This window comes from Pinus tabuliformis, chromosome 8 (genome assembly GCF_031772625.1).
Source record: "Pinus tabuliformis cultivar Carrire ecotype Pingquan chromosome 8, CPIR1, whole genome shotgun sequence".
NCBI classification, from domain to species: domain Eukaryota; kingdom Viridiplantae; phylum Streptophyta; class Pinopsida; order Pinales; family Pinaceae; genus Pinus; species Pinus tabuliformis.
The window spans coordinates 24,773,995-24,798,113 of NC_142294.1; the positions used below are offsets into that span (position 1 = coordinate 24,773,995).

A 24,119-nucleotide genomic window follows, 5' to 3' on the forward strand; every position below is an offset into this window, starting at 1 on the left:
GCAACTCCCTCTCAAACTGTTGTTGCAACTGAGAAACCATTTGTTTCTCCTACTGAAACGGATTCTCGACCATACCCATTTGCTCCTTGAATTGGATGAACTTAGCTCTTCCTAGAGCTTTTGTTAGGACACTTGCTACCTGACTTCCTGTGGAGACATACTGCAATTTTACTGCACCATGCTGAACACAGCGTCTGATAAAGTGATATCTGATATTGATGTGTTTTGACCGATCATGAAATACTGGATTCTCAGAGAGTTTAATACAACTCTGATTATCATAGAAAATATTGGTTGCCTCCATCCTTTTCCTGAACAAATTCTCAAGCAATTTTCTAATCCATATAGCTTCGCACGTAGCTGTGCTGGCTGCCATATAGTCTGCTTCTGCTGAGCTTAGAGCTACCGACTTCTGCTTCCTGCTACACCAAGAGATCATTCCTGATCCAACACTGAAGCAATACTCGGAGGTACTTTTCGGTCTACTTAACTACTTGCCAATTTGCATATGTGAATCCATTCAATTTGACGTCATCTTCTCAGGTGTATTTCAACCCATATCCGACTGTTTCACGCACATATCTAAGAATGTGCCTAATTGTTGCCTAATTCACCCTTTTTGGTTCCACCATGAACTGACTAAGGGTGTTGACAACAAAGCAAATGGCTGGCCTAGTGTTGACTAGATACATGAGCGACCCAATGAGTTGTTTGTACAAGGTGGGGTCCACCTCCTTGTCTCTTGATGCATCTATTTTCTTCTAGTGGGTGATCTTGGGTGTAGCCATGGGCCGACAATCCTCCATTTTGAATCTCTTCAGAATCTCTGTAGCATATTTTGCTTGTCCAAGGAAGATCTCCCCATCTTTCTGCCATACTTCCAACCCTAGAAAATAATGCATCAACCACATGTCCTTCATGTCGAATTCTGCTTCAAGATTCTTATTGCAGTCCTTTATGAGCCTAGATGACTCTGTCAGAAACAAGTCATCCACATATAATACCAGAATAAGTGGCTCATTCTCCACCATTAGATAGTAGAGATTGGGATCAACATCACTCTAGACGAATCCCAATTGTTGCAAGTAGCTATCAATTCAACCATACCATGCTCTGGGTGCCTGCTTGAGCCTCTACATGGCTTTCTTTAACCTACATACATGAGTTTCGAAGCTTTCAGGTTGTTCTATATACACCTCTTCTTCTGTCACCTCGTTCAAGAATGTTGTCTTGACATCCATCTGGTGAATCTCCCATCCCATTTGACCTACTAGGGATATAACAGATCTGATAGAGATATATCTGGCTACTGGGGTGAAGGTCTCTTCATAGTCTATTCTTTCTTTTTGTGCGTACCCCGTTGTTATGAACCTAGCCTTGTACTTCTCTATAATGCCATCCCCAACATACTTGATCTTGTAGATCCATCTTGATCCTACAACTGATCTATCCTTTGGCCTAGGTACTACTTCCTAGACATCATTCGTCATGATAGAACTATACTCTTCTACCATGGCATCCACCCATACTTGGTGTTGTATGACTCCCTGAAAGCTAGAGGGTTCTTCAACCTATGGTACCAAGGCTTGGTACTCGTCACGTTGTCTACGCCGCCTCTTCTTGGTTCTAGGAGCTTCGACAAACTCCCTTGCGTCCCCTAATGTCTGTCGTACTTCTCTACTAGTTCTGCCACTAGGGGTGGAGGGGCTTGATCAAATCCCCCCCTTGTTCCTGTCGTTCCACCTACTGAGAACTACTTGGATTTCCTTTTTCTGAGGAAATACTGGTACTGGTCACTGTGCTAGTTCCAGGTGTTTGTCCTCCTAGTTGTCCTCCTTGCTTCCCTTGTTGCTGCTGGACTAAAGGAACATCTATTAACTGATCTTCTGCTGGCATCTCTCGGGATATCCTGAAAGCTCTATCCTCCATGAACTTCACATCCCGTCTTACTACAATCTTCCTGCTGCTAGGAATGTAGATTCTGTATGCCTTCGAGGTCTTGCTATATCCTACGAGGTACCCCTTTTTCTGCACCATGATCCAGTTTACTACACTTCTCGTAAGGAATGTGACAATATGCCACACTTCTGAATATTTTGAGATGACTGACTTTTGACTTCGTGCCTGTGAAGACACCTTTGGGCGTTTTCTTCCCCAAAGCTCTATGAGGGGTTCTATTTTGGATATACACCGCTGTTTTGCAAGCTTCCGCCCATAAGAATCTAGGCAAATCCTGATCATACAACATAGCCTTTGCCACCCCAACAATAGTTCTACTCTTATGCTTTGCTACTTCATTCTCCTCCAAATTATATGGAGTTGTCCATTCTCTTTTGATGCCCTCTTTTGCGCAGAAAATTGTAAAGTCTTTGTCTGTATATTCTCCACCATTATTTGAATGCAATACCTTTATCTTTTTCCCTGTCATGTTCTCGACGAGAGCCTTTAACTCTTTGAACCGATCAAAGGCCTCATCCTTGGTCTTTAAGAAAATATCCAAGTTTTCCTAGAGTGATCATCAATAAAGGTGACGAAGTCTTCGCTACCACTAAGAGCTCTTGTGGACATTAGACCACAGATATCTGAGTGTATCAATCCCAATATTCCCTTTGCTCTATTTTTACTCCTAGAAAAAGCTGCTTTAGCATACTTCCCTAGTACACATCCTCTCCATATATCATCATGCTCAATACTAAGAACTGGAACTCTTGTAACAATTTCTCTGAGTATGCTCAGTGCTCCATGGTGTAAGTGTCCCATTCGCTTGTGCCATAGCTCATTCAGTTCCTTTTCACCATTAAGATTGCTACCTATTAGTGCCATTGGAGACTCGAGCTGCAACCTATACAGTCTATTGCTTTGAGCTCCAATTTGTCTCTTCTTCTTCCAACTTGGATGTTTGACATATACTTTCTTTCCAATGAAGTATACATCGTATCCCTTGTCCTGTAACTGGGACACTGAAATTAGATTCATTCCTAACTCGGGCACATGCAAAACATTAGTGGCTCGGATGCTGGTTCCTGCTTCCATCTGAAATGCTATGGTGCCTCTCCCTACTGGAGTACACTTCGTTCTGTTTCCCATAGTAATATGGAAGTCCATTTGCTCTTCTTGATAGCTTGAGAAATATTCTTGTACTCTAGTCATATGGGCTGAAGCCCCACTATCAATGTACCAAACATCTGCTGATGCTGAACTTGCCAAGCATGTGAATTCTTCTTCTAATCTAGAAGATAATCTAGAGACATCTTGATTTTCCATCCTTCTTTGTGCTATTTTCCTATCTGACGCTTTTTTTCTCCAGCAACTGCTACAAAATATCTGTGTCCCTATTAAAGATCTGCTCTGCAAGGAAAAAATACGCTACTCCCTTCTGCCTTTGGTAAGCTTTGATCTGGAGATCGAATTTCTCTATCAACTCACTCAAAGAAATCAAATTCTCATCAAAACTTTGTCCTCGGCCTTCGAACTGCGCTGCCTTTGCAGTAGTTTCGAAATCCTTTTCCTCTCTGCTTATGATCTGTGCTCTGATACCATGTGAAAATTTCTAGATAGAAATCCAACTGCAGTGACTGATATTATTTCTTCTACTTATTAATTCAGAAATAAGTTATTCACAGTGTTTCTACGGCAAATATCAAAATAAATTCTACTGCAGCCTTCACAATTAAAATACCGCGGAAAATAAATGTAAAGAAAAATACTAGCACAAGTACAATCACAATGACAATTATTTTTGGACAATTGTCCCCCGAAAAACCCAATGCAGGAAAACCGGTGCAGTAGATGAGGGTTTCTTTATTAATCTCCAACAAAAATCTCATGTACAAGATATAGCCAACAAAATAGAAGAGAACTCTATGTGATAAATTTACTAACAATTCTCTCACACTTCCCGAGAGGACCTGCTGCCCCCTCTACTTCTCACTGTGTTAGCTTCTGTGTTGAGGACTGCGCAGTCCCAGCATTAGCCCATGTGCTATCCCTTTGCGTCATAGCCTCTGCGTTGTCCCTTCTCTGCTTTGTGTCTTCTGCTCTTGCGCTCCCGACTGATGCTGCTACCCTCTCTCTCCTCCTCATATGCAACTCTCCCTCTAAATCGATTTCCTCGTGTCGAACTTTGACCAATGAGAAAATCGATTTTACTCGGGTAACTGAGTATCTGCCTGGTGTGTCTTTCGACTGCCGATGTAAGTCCTTCTTATAATCCTTTAGTTAAGAACCAACGACCTAGATTAGATTCTAATCAATGACTTAGATCATTTGGACTCGATCTCCAGCTTCTTCTAGAAGTTTCACCCACCGTTTAGATTAATACACTTTAATTAGTTTAATTCCCTAAGTTTAGGCTTAGGGCTCCATTAAAAATAATTAATTATTTTAATAAAACTGTCTCCGAGTGGAATTTCCCAAAACGATTTTTGGGTATTGTGGGATACACGTTTTTAAGCCTGCTGACAAATTTTGAGACTTAGAGCACATCCAATGCTACCAGAAATCAACACCAGTATCATTGATAAAGGGGGTGGCCCTTTGATCTCCAAGCAAATGACTCGTGGTGCTCCCAAATAGTTGTGCGGGCACAAAGAACATTCTCGTGGGTCTCCAATTGAATTGATCAAGCATGTGCTCATTTTGTAAGGGCTAGTACAATGATGCAAACCCTCCCTTGTCTCCCTAGGTGAGACAAAACCCCATCTTGGCCCTGGATCATCTGCCAAGTGTGTGTTACAAGTGTGTAGTAAGGCTAGGCAAGGTGGTCTAGGTGCATCATCATCATCGAATAAATGGGACACGGGAAAGCAATGAATGGTGCTGAAGGATCTCATGGCGTGGTTATCTGCTCTCTGTTAAAGTGGAGGCCCATGGCTCTCCACGCTCACCCTATAAGAGTGCCATTAAGACCCTTTGGAGGACTTGTGCCCCGTATAGGGAGACCAAACCCCAAGATGAAGACCCACTTGCAATTCTGTATAAGATCCAATGTGTTTCCACACCTTCTTGCACAACAGTGCATTAGTGCAATTGAGTAAATGAGCTTACAAATCACGAAACCAAGCGGACACTTCATGGTGTCATGCCCTTCCATAATGGGCTTTATAATGTATAGGTGTTCCTAGGTACAAGAAAGAGGTCAATCAAGCACGCTATTAGGTGGTTTCAACCTCCAAGGGAGTGACAAGTCCATGGTACATCCCTTAAATGGCAGGTGTCTTGTGACATAATGATGGAATGGATTGGGGGCATCAGGGGAGGCTCCAAGCCACATGTCATGGTATGAGGGCAACAATAATGAGGGAAGCCAACACATGGGTGTATAGATGAAGGAGGGAGCAATTGTGGTACATGAGTTACCTCGACCTTTGTTTTTCCACCCTTCTTCATATGCCTTTTGCCTTTTATTGATTTTTCTTTTTTTAAAATTGCTCGGGTCTCTAGGGAATGAAAGCATGATGTTTTAGATATGCTAGTGATTACCTCCTTAAGGTTAGGCAGTTTATCGCCCATAAGGTGTTGGGACAATCATGGGTTCCTTAATGACGCAACGGACTCATATAGGGGTCCTAGGAACCAGTGTGATGGCCATAATGATAAGGGGCAAAGCTCATGTTGGCTTTTGCCCACATGATAAATTTGTATGTCCCGTTCGTCTTTTACATTTTATGGTACATTTCCTGTTGAGAGTGGCCAAATTATGCTTTTTACTTTCTGTTTAGATGCATCAACCTCCGAGGCATCATTCCAGGCCCGACCCAAGCTGTGGACAAGGGGAGGGGACGACTAACTCCCTGTGGACCCAATGGACAAATGTGGACCTGGATGGGAACTATGTGGAAGGGGCTATAATGAGTGGAGTGGAGTGATGTATGTGGTGTCGGGAAGTGGGGCCATGCAACCAAATTAGGGTTTCCCATGTAGTGCCACTCCTAAAGCTAGTTGCCAATAAAAGAGATCCCACGAGACTAGGATACAAGACTAACGACCCAATTGGACAAAGGGGACAAGAGTATAGACCATGCCCATTCTTTTTGCCGAATCCCCCCACTAATCCATATCCAAATGTGTCCATAATAAGTAAGCAAAAATACCCAATTACATAATGAAAAGCCATACCTTCAAATTTCAAACATACGATCATGACAGAATGGGCGAGGGCACATAATGGTAGCTTGAGGTGGTTGAGATGGTGGCACATCAAGCTATCTGGGGGTTGCAAGGGGTTGTTGGTTGTTGGTTGAAAACAATCTAGGAGAGAATTTTCTCCTATGGGTGTCACCCATTGGTGGTGGGTAATAAGCCCCTAAGTAAAATAACTAAAGTTGCTTGGGTTACAAGCTAACCCACTAGCTTTCATTATAAATGGTCAAACAAGCCCACATGTGCGATTTGCTATGCTTCTAGGGCTTACACCATGAATGAAATGTGCTCCCAGTGCCATGCGTTGGTGCTACAAGGTGCCAAGTGTGATGTAGTAGCATGTAAAATTCATGCTTTGAGGGTTGGCCCTCAAATCAACTTCAATGGCTCTCTGTGATCTCGGGAGCCAGCTGGGGCACCACAAAGTGGCCTCTATGGGGTCTCAAATTGCTCACAATTTCCATCTCTACTCCAATGTTGAAGGCTTTCCAAGTGCTACAAGCCCTCCCAATTCCTTGAAGGTGAGACCATCCTCATCTGGGCCCTGAATCAGTTGCCATCCCTCATATGTTGTTAAGTCTAGCTTGGGGGGCACACTGGGTCTAAGTGTGTCATCCTGAAAAATCATCAAATTTAGTGCAAAGAGGCAGAATGTCATGTGTACAAGAGGTGCTCAGGGTCATGTGTGACATGCTTGATTTTTAATGATATAGTAGTTGTATTACCCCTTAATGATGAGTCAATTTATCGCTCATTGCGGTTGTGACATGCAAGGGTTGCTTCTTTTGATGTAATGGAGCTATATGTGCTCAGGAACCAAGTGATGGCCATAATGAGAGGTAGTCTCATGTTAGGCTTTTGCCATGTGCTAATTTGTATGTCGCTGGCCATCTTTTGCATTTGGATTTTCTTTCTTTTGTTTTTGCTTTGTAGCCATGATATTCTTTTTCTGTTTCTTTTAGCTGCATCAACCTCCAAGGAAAAAGTTTAGGGCCCTACCTAAGTTTGAAGTTGGCAGTGATAACTCGTTGGTAATGAATTATGAATATGATGCTTCGTTAGCACATTTAGGACTAACATAATTACTTCTTTCAACAAGACAGATAGAGATTATGATGTCTCTTCCTGCAAGTGATCCTTTGATTTGAAATAATGTATCATCATATTTACCAAAGGTTTCAGGAAACCTTTCATTACTAGTCTCCATTTTACTCTTTAAATATTAAATACCTTTTTAAATCACTCCTTCTTTTATATATATATATATATATTTTTTTTTTTTTTTTTTTATAAAACTCTTTTTTTTTTAATTTTATATATTCTCTTAATTTATAAAATATATTTCCACTTCTCTCTTATAAAAATCTAATATATATATATATATTTCAAATATTCTCTTCTTCTTCTTCTTCTTTTTTTCACTTTTTTAATAAAAATTTATATATATATATATAATTATAAATTATATATATTATATAATTTTAATTTATATATATTATAAAATTATAATTATATAAAATTTATATATACTAAAATTATTTATATCACACCTTTTTTCTCCAATGTTATCAAAGTATCTTTTACTTTTAAAATACCATGGGCAATTACCATGGGTTGTTTCTAAAACCACGAGCTTCTCCACGTAAAAAGTTTTAAATATCACTTGGTATGAGATTTTGTATCCCTTTTGTTTTTTATTTTACTTTTAAAATACCATGGGCTATTACCATGGGTTGTTTTTAAAACCTCCTGTAAAAAGTAATATTTACCTTTCACGTAAGAGCTTTTGTATCCCTGTTTTTTCTTTAACTTTTAAAATACCATGGGCTATTACCATGGGTTGTTTTTTAAAACCACGGGCTTCTCCACGTAAAAAGTTTTAAATATACTTGTTATGAGATTTTATGTCCGTTTTGTTTTTTCTTTTACTTTCTTTTTTCTTCTTTTTATTTTATTTTATTTTATTTACTTGTATATTTTTTTTTGGTTAAATTTTTCTTTTTTTATGGCCAGGCCTAGAAAAATGGAGAAAAGGAGAAACTCCCAAATTCTGCGCAAAATGTTTCAATTGTACGGCAACAAGGTTGACGAATTTGGATAGCCAAGGACCTAGATAGGAGGATGAGCTTTGTGCACCGGTTAAGCAACCTAGAGGACTGAACTGCTCTGATACCACATGAAGCGAACAAAGTTCCTTCTTAAGATTAATTACTCCAAAAGACTTGGAATATCAAATTATCCATTAAGGATATAAATATTATATTAAATATGTGAATAAGAATAAGAATGATGATGAATTACAATGAGAACAAGAGGCTTGCTTATATACCACGCAAGTGTCTCTTCATGAAGAGTCATGTCTTATTAGACATGCCTCTTCAACCTAATTACTACTTAACTAATAATTAATTATGATTATTATCATTTACATTATATTTATATTATTTATATATTTTATTCGTTACATGAAAGTTGAAAGTTGTTTCATTTCATGTTAGAATTTTTATATAATTTTGCCATTTGGTGATCAATGATGATAGATGTTATGTATTGAATTTTGAAAGCTTGAAACTTTAAGATTGATGAATCATGAGACTCTAATATGTTGTATGTTACTAACTTGTGGACATGGTTGATGGAAATTATAACTTCTAGATGATTGATGTTATATGGTTCAATCTATGTTTTTATGCTTTTTATATCTAATTCATCATTCTACATGCTTTTGTTGACATATATGCATCAAAATATATAAAACTATATATTATATACAAATTCGCTCCCGATTTGCTCCCGAACCGGGAGCTTTTGAAAATGTTGCTTCCTGCTTCTGCTCCTGCTCCCAAGTAACCTTGACTGAAACATAACGTTTTTGTAATTATGTACTGCAATGCTTACATGATTAGGATTCTCTGTCCAATCCATTACTCTTGCTCATGTAGATTCTTTTTAAACTATCCCCTTCTTTGTCTTATTGACAAATATCCACTTGACTTTGATTACTTGTCAGTTTTAGTTTTCCCCACCATACATAAATTATGTCAGCTTCAAAATTAAGTCTCTCCACCTCAACTAATTTTTGTAGCATCAGAAATTCAATTGTCCTTTTGTTGTGTTTATGTGGGTGACACAAGCATTCCATATGGTTATTGTTGGAACAAAAGTATTTAGAGTACGTCTGGCCACTCATGTTTTCAGCTTAAATTCATAAATGTTGACTATGCAATCCTTGGTAGAGTCAATTGATACAATTGTTTGAAATGAATCCAATGTTGAGTGATTGCAAAATAAAACAAATGTCATGGATGATGTAAATCAACTTTGTCCTTGATTCGAACTAATACAATAGAAGAATTTAAATTTGCTTGAGGTGCTGTAGTGCTTAGTGTTTAAAGATTCTCTCTATAGCATTATGTATTTAATCTTGTGCCTCTATTGTGTTATATCACCAGATTTGCAAATGTCCTGTATCTTTGTCTCGGCTTGCAGTGTTGAATCTGTCTGGGAATCACCTGACAGATGCCTGCGCTCGCTATATCTCTACAGTTGTAGAAGAATGCAAATGTAAGCTAATTGCTTGTAATTTCAATGCTTATTTTACTGTTGATTGAAATTTGTAATCTTAATTTATTGTGGTTAAGGACATAGTTTTGATATTGATCTCACTTTGCTGAGCTTTTGAGAAGAGATGATAAACCTATCCATTCAATTATTTTTGCAGATAATAGCACAACAAGATTTACAATAACACCTTTCCTTATGACTCATCTATTGTGTCAAAAATTGCATATATAAGCTTTTCAATTATTTTTGTAGTATCAATGATACTTTCTATAAATGTTTGCTTTTTTTTATACAATGTATCTTCACAACCGCTGAATTCCTTTCCTAAGGATACCCACTGAATTTGATTCTTCCAGCATTGCAAACCTTGAATCTGGAGGATTGTGCTCTTACTAGCAGAACAATTCAGAGCATTGGCCATGCACTGCCTCAGGATTCTCCGCTTGAGAAATTATCAATAGGTAAATGTTGCTGTCCTCTCTTCCACAACATAATTCTATATAACTACTGAAGATGAAAATTTGGTTTTGTTATGAAAATGAAAAATGCCTAGTATCCAACCACTCTCATGCAATGTTGGCTGCAAGCTTCCATTCTATACTTCCTTTCGAATACTGATTGATGTGTCCTTTAGTTCCAGACGTGCCAAGTTGGTGCAATTGTTACTTAAGCTAGTCTGAATTTTGATCAGGGTCAATTCTAACTTTGTGTCTCTGCATTGTGAAGGTAAAAACAGCCCCATTTCTGGAAATTCCATGGCTGGTCTGCTGAAGAAACTTTCTATGTTACCAAGGTATTTTGACTTTTTCCTGGAATGTTTCTTATTCTGTAAATTAGCACAAAATAATTTATTTACTAATAATGGGCTCTGTTCAGGTTTTCTATATTAAATTAACTTGAATATCTATTTAATTCTCATATGAACTCTTGCTGTTGTATGTCTCAGCTTTCAACATCTCGACATAACAAATGTAGAATTGAACGAAATGTCAATAGAAAGTCTTTGTCATCTTCTTCAATCATCAAGTATCTTATCATTGGCAATTGGAGGCACACACATTGGAGTGGTTAGATAATCTTACTTCTGATCACTGGTTATGAAAGGTTAAACAGTAAAACATTTTGCTTGATTACCTAAAGTTAGATGAATGGCATATTGCAGGATGGAGCTTTGGAATTAAGCAGGAGCTTGGCAAAGACAAGCCCAACAGTTAAGATGCTGGATATGTCTTTTTGTTGGGTTGATCCCTCTGGAGGATCAAAACTTTTTGAAGATATCATTTTGCTTAAATACCTTGTTCAGTTAGATTTGAGTGGGAACCAACTTGATGAGTGGGTAGGTGCTTTACCTGTTTATCAATTGAGACATTTTTCTGAGATTTTAAATTCAGGTGTATGCTTTGTGATGGTATGCTTTGATTCCATTTTCTCATATGATATTTTTTGAATACTATAATTATGGGCAAGCTAAACACTATTGAAAAGCATGTTTAAGGAAAGTACTTGGAAAATGAAATGATGCTGCAAGAGAAGTTGCAATGTGAGGTGGGGTTTAAAGGTTTATGGAGACCAGACAGGGAACCTGTGAGGTTAAATAGAGGTCCAATCGTGAGATTACTATGGGCCTCAGAAGCAACACAAAGTCATTAGTTGACTCGGTGAGATTTGGGTGCCATATTTATAAAAAATTCAGTAAGCTTTATACCGTATCCATGTTCATGAGTTAGCAGTAAAGGCATAGCAGTCAGAAATTGTACCAAGTTTCTAGTCATATCGCAGGCATTATGCCACTATGTCTGACAGTGCTGTACGCTTAAGATTATATTTTGGTTGTTGATGTCACTATCTTCCCATTCAATTTGAACCTGTCAGTTCTGTAGGATACAAAGGATTCTGCCAGTTTTTATCCACGAATAGAAACATGCATGGGCGCATCTAGTAAGAAAATCGATTTGCGGTTGAGATTGTGCTTGTAGAAGGTGATTGAACTCTTTGAATTCTAAATTTTTTCCTTTGAATGGTCTCTAGGTATGGTTTAAAACTCAAATTGACTGGTTTCCCATCTGGGTTTTTTCTTCCTGCGTAAGGTGCGTGGATGGATCTAGTCTTTTCACGTTTTTTCATGTAACACCTATTGCAAAATTTTCCATAACATTTGCATACTGTACCCATCATAGCCTACACTTGTATCTTGCAGTGACGATGTTATCTACATTACAGTGCAAATGATAAATTTGGGCATACATTCTGTTAAAACTGGTGTGTGGCTATGTCATATGTGTTTGAGGACTGATCTAGCTCCAATAATAATCTCTTCCCATATATACACTTATGAAGGGGACCCAATTTTACAAAACATTTTGATACCTATCCATCATTGGAGCGATAGATGAAACATCTTCAGGGACAGTGTATTGGTTTTTTTTTCCAAGGAAACCCTTGTGGGTAAACCCACAGGAATGCTTCCCCACATTCGCAGATGACATCCCTAGTAAATCTGTTGTTGTAAACCTGTGTGCCAAACCCAGAGGCACTCAAACTGGGCACCTGCTGGCACAGAATTAGTTAAATGCCCAGCAACATTGGCAACAATTGTTTGAGTTAACCCCATTGGGGTAGAGACATTGTTATAATTAAACAGGGGTGGTAATTATATATGTAGAGTATAAATAGGGTTTTCTGATGAAAATAAGATTTGAAATCGTAAGAACTGTTTGGCTTATTTTCTTGTGAGCATATCCACAAATACACTGTAAGGAGCATCTAGGATGTCATTTACAATTGTATATTTTCTATTAAAATTTATAGCTTATACATACTTTTACATATTATTGCATCCTCACATGGCCGAAGTTCAATGTTCATTGAAATCAGGGCGCAAATGTGCTGGGGCATCTTGTCGCAAAGGCAGGTTGTAAATTGAAGATTCTGATATTAAACCGTTGTCACCTTGGGAAGTCGGGAATTCTTAAAATCATTGAGTCATTGTCAGGTAACATGTTCGACTTACTCTATTTTTGAATTTCATGTACTTTTGATCTATTTCAATCTTTATTATTCAATCTAAGATAATGTATCCCATTGTACAGAAAACAGGTTTCTAGAAGAACTTGGTCTCGCTGGGAACAATATTGTTTTTAACATTGTTGCTGGAGCCAAAAAGCGCCCCACGGAACGCTGCGTTGAAGAAGTGGTGAACACACTGGACTATCATTGTGAATGTTCCGACAGCAGGGCCAGCAATAGGGGAAAACAACACGAAAGCCCCACTTTTAGTGAGCACACAACATTTTGTGATTGTGCGAGCAGTAAGGATTGCAACAGTGGAGCAAAAGATCAAAAATCTCAATCACTTCGTACTGGTTTTGAGACTAATCCGAATCAAACAACAGCTTGTTTTAGGGATAAAACTGAAAACGCCGAGGACCGAGGGTTGCAACAATCTTGTCAGCAGCATGAAAGAAACTGTGGTGAATATGATGTGGCTGACAGTGAAGATGATGGCAGACCAAAGGGTGTGAATCATCACCCTCTGGAAGATGACTGTGCAAGTTCCTCACAGCCTCTGAGTTTACGGACAAATGAAAATGTCTTAGTAAAGAGAGAGACCAAAGCAATTGAAATATCATTCGGAGAGTATGAATCTGAGCTCATCTCAGCTATTCAGAAGGCTAATTATCTTCAACTATTAGATCTTAGTGAAAATTCACTGCCTTCAGAAATGGTTGAACAGCTCTACGTTGCCTGGTCATCCAATACAAGGGTAGGTACTCCGGTTAAGCACATAGAAAATCAAGTTGTCCACTTCAGCATGGAAGGCAGGCGATGTTGTGGGCTAAGGCCATGCTGCCGGAGTTTCACTTGAGATTTTTGTCACTTGATTATAGTAAGTTTTTATCGCGTGTTACTGGTAGATAACAGAACTCTACGGAGATGTTGATTAACATCATTTGTATCATAGAGTATATGTAAATATTTTGACTCCTAGAATTTTCAAAGTTCAAATTATTGGCAAAGGGTTGTAAGTGTTCAGAAAGAATAAATTGGCATCTTTATTTCAATATTTTTTATTTCTTCTACACATAGGGATCTTGAGCATATAACATTCGTTGTTCTCTCTGTAAGATTCTAGGCAGAGTTGACTGAAAAGACCGAGTGAGAGGTGTCCATTCCCATGCTCTACTTCCTAAGTATATGTTTCACTTACACAAAGATCTATCACTACGATATTAAAGCTAAATCTCAAATTCGTAAGTTAAAATCTTTTTAGATTTTTATGATGAAGATAAAGTAGAAATTCAAACATAAAAAAGGCCATGATAGGAAAAACCTAGGCTCAAGTGAAAACCAAGATAATTTAATTGATTAATACTATCTCGATCAAGGTTTATTGGATTTTTTTGAATTTTTTTAAACTTACAAACTCAAGTCAGGGTATGAAATTTGATTCGAAGTCTTACCAGAAAATTTCTTTTGACTAAACAGTGTAGTAATTTGACAAATAGCTATATGAAGTTCAAGCTAGAATAGTGAAGGGTAAAGTTGCAAGATTGAAGACTTAATTTTGAAAATTGTAAAATAATGCTACGATGATGAATTGAAAGGTCATTTGAACATTCAAAATACAAGTGTAGTTTATGAAATTTGATTCGAGTCTTACCAGAAAATTTCTTTTGACTAAACAGTGTAGTAATTTGACAAATAGCCATATGAAGTTCAAGCTAGAATATTGAAGGGTAAAGTTGCAAGATTGAAGACTTAATTTTGAAAATTGTAAAATAAAGCTATGATGATGAATTGAAAGGTCATTTGAACATTCAAAATACAAGTGTAGTTTTATGGGGATAATTAATCCTTGTAAACAATAGTCAATCGCTTTTATTATCTTGCTTTTTTTTGTGTATATATCTTCTAAAATTTCATACAAGCTTAAATAATGATGCTATGTCAATTTAGTGTTATGTAATTTAAGAATGTAAATTAGTCATTTATTTGCAATATTATTCCATTTACTTAAAGATCACAATTTAACATTTGTATTTTTTTTCTAAATCTAGGTTTCTTGTACATATATTATTGCCTTTTTGTTGTTGCATGGATTTCCATATTTCACATGGATTTCTAATGTAAATATGGAGCCCTTCCACTTCTAATTTCAACTAGTGAACTTTGTGTAGCATCTTATGGAATGGAAAACAAAATTTATCTACATAAGATACAAAGATTTTCATTTGTGAACTTGTAGAAGCAATGTTAATAGAGTGGTTCAAAAAGGTTGAAATAAACATGTATTTCCACATTCCACATTGATTTTCACATTGTTGCATTGATTTTTGCAGCCTATATATATTTTTGCAGTTTGCGTGTTACATGGATTTCCTAATGTAGATGCAAAAGTCTTCTCCTTTTAGCTCCAACGGATCAAGTGATGACATGGCATCAAATATTGAGGTGTACCTAACACATGGTAACACTTGATAAGAATGGGTTAGTTGGTGGTCATTGGGACGTGACATGCTCTAATGTAGATGCAAGGGTCTTCCTCTTTTAACTCCAACCAATTGATGATAACTCCAACTAACTGATGACATGTGGCATGGTATATTGAGGTGGACCTATTACATGATAACACTTGACAAAAATGGAATAATTGGTGGTAATTTGGTTGTGACATGGCATGATGATTGACTAAAAATTGCATTAAGCACACTCTATGAGGGGATTTGTTACCACACAATTTAGCATGGGTCCTAGGAGGGGTTTTTGAAGGGACTACTACTAGACCAAGTGATAACAATAGGACAAGGACCCACTATCACCTCAGTGAATGTCCCTTGCTCTTTACAGACTTTCACCAATGGGAGGAGTCCTGGTATAAAGGGAACCAAAGATAAGGTCAATAACAATATACAATGTGATTTCCAAAGCCCATTCAAAGTATAGACTTAGATAATGGCTTTCTTGCTTCAAAAGCAAGGTAATGGCTTTCCAAGAAAGACTCACAAGGATGGAGGCCTAGACCTACGTGAAAAGGATATTCAATGAAGAAGGTATGTTTAGATCAAATCAAGGACCCCTTTTAGGATTTTTTGAGATAACAAGCGTGCAAATGTGTGGGACCACAAGAGAGACCTACGGGATCCAAGCAAAACCTAGGGTTCAGGATGATCATTAATAATATGACTAGGTCATACAAGGATGAGAAGGGTCACTGATAGATGAACTTCCAACAAGTTTTTGATAGCAAATAACCCTAGAAAATGCCACTAACCAAGAAGGTGAAGGATAGAAATGATCTTGGAGATAGGGCTTGAGATTTGTTTCAAGCTAGCAATGGAAATTGCTTGAGACTTTGAGGGAAACTAGAGGAAAGGACAACACATTAGTGTACCACTTCACACACCAAGGAAATGCCTCTAGTACAATTTGCACTAGGCCCTAGCTAGCTGGCTAGGGTTAGGGCAAAAATTTAGAAGAAGGAAAGGCAAATGGTTTTAGGGTTGACCATCAAGGATCTAGGACTAGTGCCTAATTATTAGGAAGATTGGAGTCAAAATGATCAAGATTTGGGAACTTCGCTCTCCAAGGAGGTCTAAAGAAGCAATTTTACTAACAATGGATCCAACTACACGATAACTTTAGACTTTTATACTTTGATGACAAAGATTATGGAGTTTCAAGGATGCAAGTACATTATCCCCTAGGCAAATCCATTCATTCTTTGTTCAATGAGTAATACATGCAAATTTTTTCAATAGCTTCAATGATTCCACTAATTCGTATTAATTATGGCACATTATCTCACCATAAGAAAATGATTCCATGCATTAGACACTTGTTAAGACAAAATATAACATCATATTGCACTTGCCAAACAAAGGAGAGTATATCCATCCACAAATTGGTCAAATAGAAGCTCCAAGAGAGATAGAGAAAACATTCCACACATCAAAATGCATTTAATCATCCAAATCATTCCACAATTTGTAGGGCTGAATTCTTTAGAGAGATATATCCCAAATCCAAGTGACAATGAATGATACAATGAGGTTCTATTTTATTTATATGGGCCTTAGGGGTTTGAATTATGTCTAATTAACCTAATCATGCCCCTAAAATAAAATAATGTGCGAAATAACACTATACTTTGGTGACAAGCCCACCAGATAGCTCCAAAAGATGAACAATAAGCCTCTCAAGAGGGTCGAAATGATAGAAAAATAACTAATAGGGCAATTGGAAGGCTAAATCAAGTCCCTCATGTGCCATAATGAATAGGAAGGCTCCAATAACAATGATGAAAGGGGTGGCCTCTTAATGTCCAAGCAAATAACCTATGGTGCTCCTAAGTGGCTATGGGGGCACAAAGAATGGCCTCATGGGTCTCCAATTGAATCAATCAAGTCTGTGCTCCATCCATAAGGGTTGGGACAATGATTCAAGCTCTCCCTTGTCTCCCTAGCTGAGACAAAATCTGATTTGGTCCCCAGATCAACTGCCAAGTGTGTAGCCAACTAGGTAACGTGGTCAAAGTGCATCATCGTCGTCGAATAACTGGGATGCGAGCAAGCAATAGGTGGCACTTAAGGGTCCCATGGTGTGGCTATTTGCTTTTGGCTATGGTGGAGGCCCATGGCCCTCAACACTCACCCTACAAGTAGCATCATGACCATCTAGAGGGCTTGGATCCCGTATATGGAAACCAAACCCCAAGATGAAGACCCACTTGCAATCCTTATAAGATCCAATGCATCTCCTCACCTTCCAATAAACCAATTCATTGCAATTGAGTAAATGAGCTTACAAATCAAAGAACCAAATGGACACTTCATAGTGGCATGCACTTCCATAATGGGTATTAGACAATACAGGTGTCCCCAAGTTCAAGAGGAAGGTTAATAAAAGACCCTATTAGGTGGTTTCAACCTCGAAGGGAGTGACAAATCCATGTTATGTTCATCAAATGGCAGGGGTCGTGTGATACAATGATGGAACAAAGTGGGGTAGCAGGGTGAGGCTCCAAGCCATGGTACAAAGGCAACAATAATGAGGGAAACCCACACATGGGTGTATAGATGTAGGAGGGAGCAATCATGGTACATGAGTTACCCCGAACTTTGTTTTTCCACTGTTCTTCATATGCCTTTTTCCCTTTTATTGATTTTTCATTTTATAACTGCTCGAGGCTCCAGGGAACATGATGTGAATGATATAGCAGTGAATACCCCCTTAAGGTTGGATAGTTCATCGCCCACCAGGGGTTGGGACAATCATGAGTTCCATAGTGATGCAAGGGGCTCATACAGGGGCCCTAGGAACTAGGGTGATGGCCATGATGATAAGGGGTATAGTTGATGTTTGGCTTTTGCCCACATGCTAAATTTTTATGTCCAGACCATCTTTTGCATTTTATGGTACATTTCTTGTAGAGAGTGGCCAAATTATGTTTTTGACTTTCTTTTTCGTTGCATCAACCTACGGGGCATCGTTCCAGGCCCAACCCAAAGTGTGGACGAGGGGGGGAGGCTAACTCCTTATGGACCTAATGGACAAATGTGGACCCAAATGGGAAATATGTGAAAATGGTTTATAATGAGCGAAGATAAGTGATATATGTGGTGCTGGGAAGCGGGACCATGTAGCCAAAATCGAGGTTTCCCAAGTAGTGCCACTCCTAAAGCTACTAGCCAATAGAGGAGATCCCACAGGACTAGTATACAAGACTAACCACCAAGTTGGATAAAGGGACAAGAGTATAAACCAAGCCCATTCTTTTCGGTGAATCCCCACACTAATCCATGCCCCGATGTGTCCATGATAAGAAATCAAAAATACCAAATTACATAGTGAAAGCCATACCTTCGGGATTGGAAGGCCCACCTTCAAACATACGATCATAACATAACGGGCGGTGACACATTATAGCTGGATTAGGTGGTGGAGATGGTGGCACATTGAACTATCTGGGCGCTGCAAGGGGTTGCTGGTTGCCGACTAAAGACAATTTAGGAGAAAAATATGGGTGTCACCCACTGGTGGTGGGTAACATTTGGCTCCAACTGGGACATGATCTCTTAGTAGTGTGCATGAACATACATGAACAGGGAGGCCATGAGAACACTAAAAATCTCTTGGGATTGTAGACTTGTTATCTGCACATTAAAGACTAAGCACATGAGGCATCATGTTTTTGTGGTGTTTTATGATCGCCCATGCTTTTGTTAGGCCATAAAATCAACAAGAAATAAAATTTTAATTGGAAATGTAGTTTTTAATCTAAATGCACCTAATCTAGCATGATAACATAATATTATGTTAGTTCTAATGCACAAACAACATGTGATGCATCCTATTGTAATATGCATATTACATCATACAAATACTAAGTGTAATCATAGACCCAATGCAACCAACATATGATCCAACCAATATGAGAACAACTCCCTGTTTGCTTTCTCATGCAATAAACCCAAAGGCAAGGGCATGAATGGCTATATGGAAGGTCCCAAGGGTGGGAGGTGGGAAAATAGAATGACCACACATGGAGTACCACAAGGGAAGAGGGAACAAAGGGATGTAATATACTCCACAATATCCTTTCTTCAAATTGAAAGATAGAGATATCAACAATCAAGCTCATAAACCTCCGATGGATGACAACCTCAGGCATATCATCCCCATCATGGTCCTTATCATTCATATCACACTTTATGGCCACCCTAGGGCCATAGTTAGAAGGAAAAGGAGACTGATGACATGGGAAGACACAACAAGCAGTTTGCTCATGATCATCATATTCAGGCGAGAGAAAGGATTCTTTATTACAAGAACGGTTGAGGAAAGGGTCCACATTCAACTCAACTACAACCCTAGGATTGCGAAGAGAAATAAGGGTCCTATTAATATTCTCATCATCGATGTCATAGATAGGGACCTTGCCAAAATGATTCCCATGAACCTCCCGTTTCCCTTCTTCAATATGCAAGTAATCACTGGTATCAATGTTTGAAGGGTTACAATATCACATTCTCCAAGGTATTCAAAGAGTGGATTATCATAAATAGTATCCTCTAAAAAGGTAGGGTTAACCTCAACTTCACTTTCCATAGACTCATCCTCCCTATCACACGTAAACTGAAAATTATCTTCATCACCTTTTTTGTCATGTGGATGTAGGGAGGACCCTCCTTCCTGCTCATCATCTAGATTCCCAAGGTCATCATGATGCTTAATGAATGTTTAATGCAACACATACTTGGAAATGTCTAAGAAATGCATCAAAGAATTCCTCAATAGATGACATGCTCCTAGGTTCGTGATTATGCAACCATGAATTATGACCATGGAGGGATCTCATGAACAACTATATAAGGACATCTTGGTGGACCACTTTCATCTTTGAAGTATGCACAATAAATCTTTCTACATGATCAATTGCACAACACTATCACCATGAAACATGGGCACCCGACGTACCATCCTTCTTGTGACATGATTAGGGTGCCCAGGGATGGTAGTGATGTCTAAAGCGGGAAAATTATCAAAGAAGACATCCTATTGAGATGAACATGTAAATTATGTAGGAGTCGCCGGGGTGAATTTAGAGATGCCTAGAGAAATGCTTGCTCCAACCTACAAGCATCGACCTTAAAGTTCAATGCAGAACTAGGGCTTCGTTCTTCCAATGGAGTCACCAAGAATGATATATCAATGATGCCATAAGGGAAACAAGACACACTTCTCATGTCCCCGACAATGGTGCCAAAATTGTTACCACACAATCTAGTAGGGGTCCTAGGAGGGGTTCTGAAGGGACTACTACTAGACCAAGTGTCAACAATGGGACAAGGATCCACTGTCACCTCAAAAACTTTTATTTGGCCAGTTAGTTTTAACCATGGTTGACTTTAGAAAAAAAATCCTAACCATCTTCTAGGAGTATAAGAGACATTACATCTTGTTTTCTCTCTTTTTCATAATGGTCAAAAAAATAGATATGCTTTTAACTCTCTTTTCTTCAATTAGGTCGATAATATCAAATATTAAGTAAAAACCCTAGAGACTTAATCCCTAAATATCTTGCTTGCAATTCATAACACTTAACCAATAGTAAAGATAATCCATTGAAGTATAACAAACCATACATTATAATTGAAATTAATTAAATAATTATAATAAAAACCCAAACATTATAATATTAATTATTTTCCAAATATTGAAACTATCTTATTTTAAGACAAACTCAAACAACCTTGTAAAAATGGGAAAATAATTTTAATGATTATTCACTCTCAATATATTTGTTTTCCAAATATTTTATAGATTCCATTCACATTCAAGATATCAATGAACCATGAATATCAATGTGAATCTACTTTCATACCAAAAATAGTTAAAATGGACAATGCTTTTAATTATCATACATTACTTCACTTTGATTTTAGAAACAAGATTATTGTTTTATATGTAACAAAATATTTTCTAAATTATTTTTTTTATTAAAAAAATGTAAATGTGATTTCATAATAAGAAAATTAAATTCACAAAAAAAAATTATTATTTTATATAATAAAAGATTTATAAATTTTAACTTTTTAATAACCCATATATATATATAATCTTTTTATTAATTATATATATATATATATATATATAGAAAATGACTTTTTATTAATTATCATCTTACCTAAAAAGGTTTATAAATTTTAACTTTTTAATAACTACTATATATCTATCTATCTATATATATATATATAGACTTTTTATTAATTATCATTTTACCTAATTGAAATGGATTCCTTTTATCTTCATCTAATCATCTCTCTTTATAATAATTTTATTTTTAATCAAATTTTTATTTAATTAAATTTTTAATGATATTTATATTTTTATATTTCGTGTTATAATTTTTTTACAAAATATTATACAATTATTTTCTTCTTTCCTATAAAATTATATTCACTATGTCCATCTTTTAAATGTGCATAATATACTTTAAAACTTACTAATAATGCTCCCTAAAAATCCATTAACCTCTAAATCCTCTAGCTCCTAATTAATCCCCTAAACATACATTAATCCTCTAACACTTTAACCCCATCCCTCTAACCCATTAAACCCCTAACCCCTAAGACCTTAACCCCCTAACCTCTAAAACCTTAAAAAATAACCACTTCTCCGTAAGCCCATAAACTAATTAACCGCTAACTCAACCTAACCCCTTAATTGACCCTTATCACAATAATCAAAACCATATTTCTCCACATTAAGATGACAATAGAGGTCAAATATCTCCCAAAAGAATATAGACATTTACAATACAAAGATAATACAATTTACAATAGAAAGACATAAACTAAACTACAATATACATATAAACATTTACAAAAACAATCTACAATACAAAGACATATAATGAATAAGCTACTAATAGATGATATTCATGCTCGCCTTTAGCGTGTTTATAGTCTCTACAATGCCTTTTGGTTGTTGTTATTAGAAGTCTCCTTATCTTCAGGCACTTGCATCTTTTACAAGGGAAATAAGTTTTTCGATTTTTTAGAGCCCCTAATGTCGATCCTACGTCTCCTTGGCTCCCTTGAGGAATTTTATGTGAAATTTGTCCTCTCCAAAATTTCAGTGATGATTTTCTTCAAAAATTATCGTCAAAATAAGCCTACAACCTTCTAAAACCATCGCAAGTATAGCAACTATGTCGAAGTTATATGATAGTTAGTGAAAAAAGCCATTAATGGCAGAATTCGTCATTATTTGATGACAACCTGATATTTGTCAGATATTCGATGCCATCAAACCAACGTCATATATTTGACGATAAAGGAAATTATGTTGGATATTCAACAACCAGTGGGATTTTTGAAAAATAAATAAATAATGGATTTAACATTTGACAAATTTTTTTCTGATTTTATCCATATTGTCGGATTCCGTCGTCAGATTTCCTGCCCATGTGTGTCAGTGATTGGATGTATTTTGTTAGATCCTCAAGGTAATAAGTTCATTTTATCCTGTAGATTAAATTTTCCATGTATAAACAATGTTACAAAATATGAAACCTTACTTCAAGGTCTTCGCAAAGCCATTGAAATGGAAATAAAACATATTAAAGTCTTTGGTGATTTAAAGATAATTGTTGGGCAATGCAACAAAACCATTCTTTATGTCTCCAATCATCTAAATAGTTATAGGTAGGAAGTATGGCACTCAGCTTAAAATTTTTACAGTTTTGAATTAAATTCCACTCCTTGATCTCAAAATAATGATGTCGATCTTCTGACAAATGTTGCTTCAGGGCTTCTACTAGTTGAAAAATTTCCACCTGAAAAATTCTTAGTTGAAATATTTTTTAGGTCATCTGTATTGGATAACATTTGTAATTGACTAGTATTTGACGATGATGATCAAATCAAATATTTTTTGACATTAGAAGACACTTTAAAAGAATCTGTTATTGATGAAGATCAACATGATGCATAGTTGCAATTAGACTCCCCTGATAAATTTGAATTACAAAATTTAATTCCTAAATCCATAGTATGTTTGGAAAATTTATATGATTTTCAAAACAAATTTAAAGGTAGTACAAATTGCAAAATTATAGTTCTTCAATGCAATTTGAAGTTGTAAATCTAGGAATAGAGAAACAACCTCAAAATGTTAATCTAGGAAGTAATTGTACTCCTGTAGAATGATCACAATTCATCAAATTATTCAAACAATACAAAGATGTCTTTGCATGGACTTATGATGATTTGAAAGTTTATGATACAAAAATCATTCAACATGTAATCCCAATAAAACTAGATACAAAACATTTTTGACAAAAACTCAGAAAAATGCATCCAAGGCTTGAGGGTCAAATCAAAGAGGAATTAAATAAATTGTTAAAAGCCAAAATAATATTTCCTGTTAGACATTCTCAATGGGTTAAATAATGAATCCATACAGGTGAGGATAGTTTTAGAAGAGTAGGAATGACCTGTTATAGAGCTTTTTGTACCCAACGTTTCAGACTACCACGTGAGTCCATCATCAGGGGATGCGTCAATAGATATTCTCAATGGGTGTCAAATTTAGCTCTAGTTTGAAAGAAGAACGAGGATACTAAAATTTGTATTGATTTTCATAATCTAAACAAATCCTCTGAAAAAGATAATTACCTTGTTCCTCCAATGGAACAAATTTTGCAATCTATTGCAGGTTTGAAGATATTTTTTTTACTTAATGGGTTCTCAGGCTATAACCAAATTTTGGTTGCTCCTACTGAGCAGATTAAAACTACTTTTCGAACCAATTGGGGTACATATGCCTATCAAAAGATGCCTTTTAGACTAACGATCCATGGATATTGCTTTTAGTGGACTCATTAATAATTTCATGGTAATATATCTAGA

At 36.9% G+C, this 24,119-nt stretch overlaps 1 protein-coding gene across 1 annotated transcript in view; it reads left to right on the forward strand.

The window, feature by feature from the left end:
* The window catches only part of LOC149233960 (protein TONSOKU-like), a 220,193-nt gene extending 206,623 nt beyond the window's left edge, over positions 1 to 13,570 (forward strand). Inside the window, exons 16-22 of the mRNA XM_089368106.1 lie at positions 9,594 to 9,705; positions 10,062 to 10,166; positions 10,432 to 10,498; positions 10,652 to 10,772; positions 10,868 to 11,113; positions 12,580 to 12,697; positions 12,795 to 13,570. Of these exons, the coding sequence (XP_089224232.1) occupies positions 9,594 to 9,705; positions 10,062 to 10,166; positions 10,432 to 10,498; positions 10,652 to 10,772; positions 10,868 to 11,113; positions 12,580 to 12,697; positions 12,795 to 13,570 (1,545 nt within the window). The remainder of the gene's footprint in view (positions 1 to 9,593; positions 9,706 to 10,061; positions 10,167 to 10,431; positions 10,499 to 10,651; positions 10,773 to 10,867; positions 11,114 to 12,579; positions 12,698 to 12,794) is intronic.
* Positions 13,571 to 24,119: the final 10,549 nt, after the last annotated feature.